Here is a 9,916-nt window from a genome sequence, read left to right on the forward strand (position 1 = left end):
TATAGTTCATTTTAGAAAGCGACGAAGATGAAGAAAACTTTATGGGCCCCTGTAAATTCTTAGAATCCTACTTTACTACCAGATTTGGGCGGGAGGTAATTGGAGCGTTTCGTCATGATCTTGCTTCCACCAGAGGTTAACTGGTAAGTATTGATGTTTGTAACCTAGTCGTAGCTTAATAAACGATGAAAAATAAAGGAACTCGGTTATGGCATAACCTAAATATAGTTCATTTTAGAAAGCGACGAAGATGAAGAAAACGTTATGGGCCCCTCTAAATTTTTAGAATCCTACATTACTAATCTTTCAGAGCCCAAGTCAAATGGTTGATATTATTACGGAAGATCATAAGTAGACACCATCAACGAAAAGGAGGAATGAGTTTTAACAGGACATGTGGCAGCTTCTCCTCTCCCTATTTGATGAGGTGGCAGCATAAGAAGAGAGAAAACTCTGGAAGGTAGTATGAGCATTACAAAGCCCAAAGGGCATCTTGCGGTACGCGAAAATACCATATGGATAAGTGAATGTAGTCTTTTCTTGGTCGTCCGGATGGATAGGAATCTGGAAAAATCTCGAATACCCATCGAGAAAACAGTAGTACTTGTGGTGTGCAAGCCTTTCTAACATCTGATCTATGAAGGGTAGGGAAATGATCTTTTCTTGTGGCAGCGTTAAGCTTCCTGTAATCTATGCACACCTTGTGCCCAGTAACAGTCATCATAGGGATCAGTTCATTTTTATTATCTTTACCACTGTAACTTCTCCTTTTTAGGAACCACATGTACTGTACTGACCCAGTTGCTGTTTAAAATTGGATAGATAATTCCTGCATCCAAAAGCTTCATTATCTCTTTCTTCACCACCTCTTTCAGATTTGGATTCAGTCTCTTTTGATGCTCAATTGATGACTTTGACTCGTCTTCCACGTGTATCCTATGCATGCATAAATCCGGCGAGATTCCTGGAATGTCATTGAAAGTATACCCAATAGCATTGTGATAATTGTGCAACTTATTGAGCAACAAAGTTAGTTCTCCGCTAGTTAAGTTAGCGTGGACTATGACAGGGTATGACTTATCATAGAGGAAAGCGTATTTGATTCCACGAAGAAGTTGTTTTAATTCAACTTTCGGTACTTTTTCTGAACCCCAGCTGTCAGTTGCAAGATGGTGTCGTTCGACACTATCTGATAGGTATCGATCGACTTTTAATTTGGATTCTTCATTTTCTTCCTTGTCAACACACATGGCTTCCTTACTGGCGCCCATTAGTCGAGCGTACTCAGCGGCTCTGTTATCAATACTAAAAATGTTTCTTTCAGGAGCCGTGAGAGTATTCTCAAAGGGATCGTTAGAACACATATCTATGAAAGATTGGTCAACAACCTAGGATAGGTGATCTACAAAGAAGGTTTTTCTATCGATCAAAGGTTTGTTGACCATATTTTCCATGTCAAAATTCACTGACAAATCTTTGATGTTCAGACATATACGCCATTTCCTAATGTCAATGATCGCACCAACTGTGGCCAAGAATGGTATTCCAAAATTAAGGGAGTGATATTAGTGGGTATATAGAATTCATTTATCCTTATGGGCACGTTTTGAAGGACACCTTCTGGAATACTAACATATCTATCGGCTAGAATGAGAGTGATATTAGTGAATTTGAATTGATTTAGCCCGAGGGCTATTGCAACAGAATAAGGTATTAAATTCACGCTGGAGCCTAGATCACAGAGAGATCTCTGGACCCTCTCACTGTGGATGTTGCAATCCAAACCAAACCTACCGGGTCTGGTTGTTTAACTGGGATTCTTTCCTGAATCATATCACTTACTTGCTCAGAAACCATCATCATACTTTGTTCTGATGGTCGAAAACCTCCGGTCACCAAATCTTTCACGTACTTCTTGATAGGAGTAGAAATTTTTACAGTGTCACTGAGTAGCAGCCCGACAATTATCTTGTCGAATGCTTTCTTGCCTATGGCTTTTCAAGTTCTAGTTTCGCTTTAATTTGGGTGTAGGGAAGGTAGTATTGGGTCTATATATCCTTGATACAGCTGGTTTAAAAGACTTAGACAGTTGAGGATCCGGATGGACGGGGTGTCTATCGACACTTTCAAGCTGTTGTCGATCTCATCAATCTCCGATTCGGCTTCCTTTTCATCGGGATCGGATTGCAATTCTTCTAACTCTTCAGCTCGATCTAATTTCTCCATTTCTTTTCTCGGATGTGGGTTGAGTTGTCTTCCACTTCTCAATGTAATGACATTAACCAAGTGCCTTGGATTAGTGTCAATTCTTCCATGAAAGAATCCTTCTTCCCTTCTGACAAGCCCAGTGTTATGCACAACTTGGCTATCCAATTTCTCGACATGAGCACTGAAACCTTCAAACTTCTCATTTAAATTAGAATACATGGAATTCAATTCTACATCAAAATTTGCACTCATCTTCTGCTGGCCTTACAGAAATTCTCTAATTATAAATTCCACTTTGCCTTCGTGAGTCTGTGCTGCCTTGTAGCCTCTTGTAAAGCTCATGTCTCTCTGCTGATCTGTGAATATCTGTTCACGAAAACCATTCTCATCGATGAGGTCTACATGATCTTCTTCACATGAAAAGGTCTGAACCTTATTGGCTAATTTAACTTGCTTCATGCAACTAGAAGAGCATTAACTGATTCTAATGCTGTCTTCACCTCAGATATTCGATTCCTCAGCCATCTTCATCCTCTCAAGATCAGTATTTTTGGTCGCAGATCCCTCCAAATTCAGATATGTGTCGCCTTCTCCTGCACCGAATTGATGACGTGGCAGCATAAGGTGGGAGGAAAATCTTTTTTATATATATAGATATATATAGATATAACACCAAATTATTAATGGTGCACACCTAAAAAAACAAGAAGCTGAAATGGTATGTTCTTTTTGATGTTCAATAGAATGTTTTTTTTTGGTTAAACAATTACACAAAAATTTGATGTTATTGACTGTAGTAGTCCCAATAATAGAACATTGAATTTGATATTATATTCACAACCTATGCATATTATTAAATTTCTCTAACAAGTAAAATTTTTAATTAACTTTGAATTATTAGCTGTTTAATAAAAAAAATTGTTTTCATGTAAAAATAAACATAAAATCATTTTTTTCTTTTTATGTGTTCCCTTATTTATTATACCATCTTATTTCGAGAAAAAAATAGTGTGATTTACAGAATGTATAAATACTAAAATATATATGGTTCATATTTCAGGTAGATAAAATATTTTCAAATATAATATGTATTTAAAAAAAAATATTAGTATCATTAATTTTTTAGATTGTAAAATATAAGTATATCATATATATTCAGCAGTTACACTATTCATTTAGCTTATTACCATACATATTTTGTTTTGAACCGTTTATTTTAGACGAATGGCAGTTGTTCCGCAGTATGCGTTCCTCTTATATAAACATCAATTATACCATACCGCACCGCTCAAACCGCTGTTACCATTAGGAGCCTAAGTGTTTAAAAGGGAAATTAAACGTATTTTAATACATAAATTAAGGGTCTGGTAGCATGCTATCATGAGATCATTGAAAACGGTAAAAAAAAGCGTAAACTTTCAAATTTAGGCCAACAAAAGCTTGAACTTAGGTTTGAGCCAAAAAGCTCCAATTTTTTAAAAATAGCCATTTTAAATTTTACACTTTGTTGACTGGACCGAATTAGAAACCCGATAAAGTTAACAGTTAACTCATTAAACGACTGTTAACTAGAAAAACGACGTTGTTTTGAAAATTCATTCACAATTAACAAAACGACTTTGTTTTGCATCTCTTCAATATTTTCTTATCTTCTCTTCTTCTCTTTCGCGACAAATAATCCCCAAATCAAAAACCCTAATTGTCTAATCTTTCAGTTCTCTAGTTTCTCTAGATGAAGACAAGCAGTAGTTCTTTCTCTGGTGACAGGTAATGATTCTCATATGTTTTATTAAGTCGAATTGTCACTCTGAATTACTTATCGGGTTTTAGGCGACGAGAGCTTAGTCTCGGTTTCTTGTCGATTTTTATGGTTGTTAATGTTGGTTTTTGTAAAATGACCTAATTCTAAAGAATGCCTACTCCATGTTCTCGGGTTTTGTAGTTGAAGAGTGTCCCATTCACCATTGTTATATTTCTTCAGTACCTCTAAAGCGTCTTCAAACTGTCCTATGGTGTAGCAACCAGCTATTACCCAAAACATACGCTCTAACTCAGGATCCTTGCTGTCTCTTTTCCAGTTTGACAATATTTGTCTTGCACACATTCGATGTTCTGCTTCTGTTAGTTCATTTTTAACAGCATTTACTAAGCTCTGCATAAATTATTAAACTAAAGACATTCAATTCAATACATTTTTATTGAGAAAACAAAATAATTAAGATTCTAACCTTTTGTTTGTCTGAAATAACGGTGAATTTAGAGCTATCTTGTAATCCCAAATCTTCCTTCAACAATCTTACAAACCACTCCCAGTTTATGTTATTCTCGACCTACACAACAGCCCAAGCAATTGGAACTATTCTATTTTCACCATCTCTTCCAACAGCAGCCAATAAGTGTTTTATATCTCATTTGAGAAATGCTCCATCTAAACCAATGTTGGGTCTACAAGTTTCAATCCAGGTCTCTCTTTGAGCTTTAAAACACATGTAAAGACGATCAAATCTCTGTTTGCTCCTTACCACAGGCCATGTAAGAGTCTCAATCTTCATAGTGGAGTACTGATTAATTTTAGGACTTCAGCTTGATAGTCCCAAATCCGTGAAAAGTGAGCTTCATGGCTGGTTTTCCTTTCTCTGTAAAGCTTAGCCTTTGCTTTTCCACACAGCTCCTCCATGCCAGTGAGATTATATTCTCTCTGTATCTCATCCGCCATCTCTGTCCTAGTAAACTTAGGATTTATTCTTAGTCTTTCCTCAAAGAGCGTGGCAATAGAAGAAGTCTTCAACCTCTTCGAGTACCATGATCTAATGCAACAATGCTCATTTACAAATACCTTCACTTGCATCTTATGTCTTCTTCTTTCATATGAACAATAAATTCTCCAAGGACAGTTAGACTCTATATCATAGCATTTTGCACCAAGCGCCTTAGCACAAGACTTATAGAGCTTGATATCATATCTTGATTGAAGAGAATACCTAAGAAAGCTACTTTGAAATCAGACGCACATCCGTACGTTTTCCCCAAATACAGAAGTTCTTCACAACTAAGTGTATTTGCAACCTCTTCTCTACGCTCATACTCTTCTTCATTGTCATCAGATGACAATGGGTCTGGAATTTTATCATCATCCCAAATGTCATCACCACTGTCTCCGTCACTAACATTACCCTCGTTGTGTGTATCATCTCCAAAGGGAGCGCTTAAATCATCGAAAACTTCTTCTTCAACAGCAATACCATTCTGATCACCCTTATTCTCACTTTCAGTATCACCTCCTTCACCGGCTTCGTTCTCTTGCTCGTCCGTAGCTTCTATAGGATCTCTAACACTTTCCCTTCTGCTCCCTCACTACGAAGAGCCCGAAGTAATCCCATCGTCTTAGCCATCTTCTGTGTTGTCAATGGAGAGATTAGAGAATGAGGAGGTTAGAGAATTGAGAGATTACAGAATTAGGGTTATTCAATTTGGGATTCTAATTTTTATATCATGTGTCGCGAAAGAGAAGAAGAAGAGAAGATACAAAAAATTTGAACAAATACAAAATGATGTTGTTGTGCTAGTTAACAGCCGTTTAACGAGTTAACTGTTGACATTATCGAGTTTATAATTCGGCCCAGTCAACAAAGTATAAGATTTGAAATGGTTATTTAAAAAAAAAAAATTGGAGTTTTTTTCTGCTCAAACCTAAGTTCAAGCTTTTTTGGCCTAAACTGAAAGCTTTGGCCGTTTTCTCTAAACTAGAAAATCTAAATGTTAAGCATGTTAAATATTATGTAGTTTCCAAGGAATTTGGTTTTAAAATATAGTAGTATATTTTACAAGTTGGTGTCATGAACTCTCAAATTAACTAGCGTCATCTTGACAACTGAATCACTTGAAAAAAAAAACAATAAGACACTTAATGATGTTTATCTTGATCCAAAGGTTGTCTATATATAATGATCAACCACCCAACATTTGCTTAAATATGTCCATATTATGATGTCGTTTACCACTTTGTGACTTCTCACATCATTGCCTCTCAGCATGTGTTTGCGACTTCTCCCTTACTTATCCCTACATCAACTATTATTATGTTTTTTTTTACTTCATTGACGATTTTAATCATCTGAAGCTCTGAAAACGAATGAAACATATTACTGAAATATTATGAAGAAATAGAAATATAGTAATTTAAGGTTTCAAGTATGGTGAAGAAATAGAAACTTACAAATACTTAAATTATGGGAGTATTCAGGATTGTTAAACGTTGTGATACCAATAAACTCTTCAGACATCGAGATTCTTCATATTGGAAAAAGCTTACTGAATATATTACACATTACAACGGTCCAATTCAAAACAAAAGTCAAAAGCACTCTTACACAAAACACAGACAATAGAAAATTTTCAACTTAAAACTTATCAACCAAGCAAAATCCACCGACTTCTTAACTTAAGATATTACTCAGTTAGGACTGAAGAACTTAAGCTTAAGTCCTTGAGTAACCATACTCCATATCCCACCTATGGAGAATGCCAAGCTGAATGCAACTCCTAACCAACCCAATCCCCAGTGGAAATACCAATTGAAACTGTACTTGGCCGGTTTCTTGATCAAAACCCACATGAAGCAAGGATAAGCAAACGTGACCGGAAGGGTGAGTCCACCGAGCAAACCAGCGAGACTAGACAGGAAAGGGAGTGCAACGCCGATGAAAAAGGAGACAAAGCCAAAAAAGACTCTAAAACCTGATCTGACCCAGATTGAACATGGCTTGTTGGTTCGGCTTGTGTAGCCAGCCTCAAAGCTGTCAAAGGCGGGCATAGAGTATATCTGAAAGCTGCTCAGGCAGCTGAAGACTACTAGGAGAAATGCCGTCGCCAATAAACCTCGAGGAATGTCGTGAATGTGGAATTCATAAAGAGCAGCGAGCATACCTCCAGAAGGCATCTGTAAGACCAAGAAAACTATAAATAAAGCTTATCCTTACGATAATTGTGCTGAAGAAATAAAAGCCAAACCAGTTTCAATATTTGATACACCAAAATGAAAACGATCCAAAACTGAATCTACATTAAAAAAAAAAAAAGAAAAGAAAAGAATCTAACACCAAACTAGAGAAGACTTATACCAAGGATATAATAGTAAATGGAACTTACAAGGTTCCCATAAGCCCAAAAACCTCCGATGGAGATTGGAAAGATACACAGAGCAATGAAGAAGTAAGAAACTTTGGCTCCTCTCCACATTGGTACATGAGCTGGATGCTTAAACGTCGATGGCATCGTCGACTACAAAGATTTTCACTACTTATAGTACAAGTCCAGTATTGCATTAAATATAAACAGAAACATTTTGCGTTTTCTTTACCTGAATTTCAAGAACCAAGTTGTGACCTCTGAAGGCAAAAGCTACAATACCAAGAGCATTCAACACAGAAAAAACCGAACCAGAAAGCGAAGGCATAGAAAGTGGCTCGTAGGAAATAGTGGCTGGTCTTGGTTGACTAACAGAGAGAACCCAAACCATTGTAGAGTAAGTTATCGCAGTCACTGCTCCTATTAAGGAGAGTCCCGCGATGGAATTGAGGTTTGGAAGTTGAGACAGAACGATGCATAGAGAAGTAAACACCAGATACCATTCAACTGTTGTTAAAGGGTTCGAGGCGCATAATGGACCACAGACTATTTGGAAGAAGAGTTTCATTGTCTCTCCACCGATCAAAATCAGAGCTGTCGCGGTTCCTGCTGATAAGTAAACCGTAGGAAACAATGCAAGCCAAACTCCCAATCTTTCTCCTGTTCCAAATCAAGAATCCCCCGATATCAGTAATTGGTGAGAGAAAAAGTTAGTATTGGCAAAAATGTAGATTTCAGTTACCAAACGCAGCTTGTGCAAGCTCAACATATCGATTATAACGTTTCCCCGGGACGGCTTCGTGTAACTGAACTAGAATCCACAGTGTGTAGAGTTGCCAAATATAGGCTATTGTCAGTGATAGAATTCCCCAACTCCTAAACAACATAAGTCGACAGAAAATGGTTTATTCCTAACTAGCCAAATATTCAATCTATAAGCATAACAAGTTATAAATGATTCAAATGTTTGAACTTGTAAAATTATAGTGTATCTTTTATTTTTCCATATAAAATTTATTTTATCTACAAACATAAATGTGAACAAATACTCAAAAAAAAACCCATCCTTTTCACAACAAATACATGTACTATTAAGAAAAACAAATATTTGCGGGATAACAAGAAACAAAATAGACGATAAAGATTCTGTCTTAATCTACATTAAAGCGAAAAGTATGTCCGAGAGTGGCCACATGTGTAATGATGGAAGCATGAGAATGAAAAAAAATACCTACGGCCAATTTGAACTGTTTTCAAAGTTCAAAAAGTAAATTAGTCACTAGTATATTATTATTTATTATTTCCAATGATGAAATTTTCTTTTAAAAAAAAAAAACTGAAAGTGGATCTGAACGATAGAGAGATTGGACACAAACATCTAGAAATTTTGAAACACAAGAAAAAGATGTTGGAAATGAAAAATGAATTGCGCACAACGCACCAGCCAAGAAACGCAAACGCGACGGGGAGAACGAGAGCTTGAAACCCAACACCAGCGTTTAGGTTATGAAACGCGGCATAGTGAGCGTTTCCGTTACGAGACTCAGTGATAGGAAGCCAAGCGTCTTGTGGGTTGAGCTTAGTGAGATGACCCACTTCCTCTAGATATCCTTTCATGTTGACAAGAAGACGTTTCATAGGAGTTCCAATGGGACTCAAGAACCTCGGCGATATGAAGGAAGTAGGAGTCCATGCCGCCGAGGAGGATTTAGTGGCGGGACGAGGAGATCTTTGACCGGACGGAGTTAGAATCTCTGGAGTGGAGACACGCGGCGTTGCAGGTATTGATATTAGCTCTGTCTCGGGTCTCTCGTCCATTGTTCTCTTTCTCTATCTGAGCAGGTGGACAAAGATGGTGTTTGTTTTGCCTTTTTCTCAGTATCACACTCTCTCTTTCACTCTAGTTTCTGGTCTCCATAGGGGTTGAGGATTTATTATGAGGTTTTTGTCCTTTTATTTTAATTACTTTTGTATTTTTAGAATTCCGACAGAAAAAGAATACAAATAGGGCTCCTTTATTGGTCTTGAAGAAACTTCTTATTTAATAAAGTAAATGACATATTAACTAACACAAGATTTCAACAAATGAATACAGAAGCTCAATCAAGAAAACATGGCATATTTCAAGCTTGTTTTACTTGTCCTTGCTACTAAGTACTAACATTGTGGCATGTTACATGATGTGAAAAACAACTTGCAAAAACATAACAACAGTGACTGGAGATATTTTTTGGGGGGGAATTTATAAGAAATACCAAGAGACATACATACTCGAAGTCTTGGAATCAAATTTTTTTTTTTTGACAACAATAACTAAACTATGATAAGAAACCTACCGGTTCGGAAAACCAAACCGGTGGGGTAAAATCAACATAAAACACAGCTGAAGAGGAACTCCGAGCACCTCGTGCAAGCTTGTCCGCCACTAGATTAGTTGCTCTTGGAATCAAGTTTTTAAAACCTGATACATTGCAAAGGTAATTAATGCGTATTATAAAAATTTATTCCTCATTATCGCCTAAACTACCAAAGAACCAACATGGAATCATTACTTGTACAAAGAAAGTATAGCAGACCTGAT

The 9,916-nt window shown here is 36.8% G+C and overlaps 1 protein-coding gene across 1 annotated transcript; it reads right to left on the reverse strand.

The window, feature by feature from the left end:
* Positions 1-6,480: 6,480 nt before the first annotated feature.
* Positions 6,481-9,246, reverse strand: LOC125609545 (lysine histidine transporter-like 8). Its single transcript, XM_048781024.1, has 5 exons — positions 8,777-9,246; positions 8,078-8,211; positions 7,568-7,995; positions 7,357-7,488; positions 6,481-7,147 (listed from the first exon to the last, which is right to left on the reverse strand). The coding sequence occupies exons 1-5, from the start codon at positions 9,151-9,153 to the stop codon at positions 6,662-6,664; spliced, it is 1,557 nt and encodes a 518-aa protein (XP_048636981.1). The 5' UTR covers positions 9,154-9,246; the 3' UTR covers positions 6,481-6,661.
* Between the last annotated feature and the right edge of the window lie 670 nt (positions 9,247-9,916).

The sequence above is a fragment of the Brassica napus genome, chromosome A5 (assembly GCF_020379485.1).
Source record: "Brassica napus cultivar Da-Ae chromosome A5, Da-Ae, whole genome shotgun sequence".
In the NCBI taxonomy this organism is placed as follows: domain Eukaryota; kingdom Viridiplantae; phylum Streptophyta; class Magnoliopsida; order Brassicales; family Brassicaceae; genus Brassica; species Brassica napus.

Coding starts and splice junctions, on each gene's coding strand:
- LOC125609545 (XM_048781024.1), bottom strand. CDS start 9,153: ATGGACGAGAGACCCGAGACAGAGCTAATATCAATACCTGCAACGCCG. Junction 8,212..8,776: donor GCGTTTGCGTTTCTTGGCTG/GTGCGTTGTGCG, acceptor TATGTTGTTTAG/GAGTTGGGGAATTCTATCAC. Junction 7,996..8,077: donor GCTTGCACAAGCTGCGTTTG/GTAACTGAAATC, acceptor GATTTGGAACAG/GAGAAAGATTGGGAGTTTGG.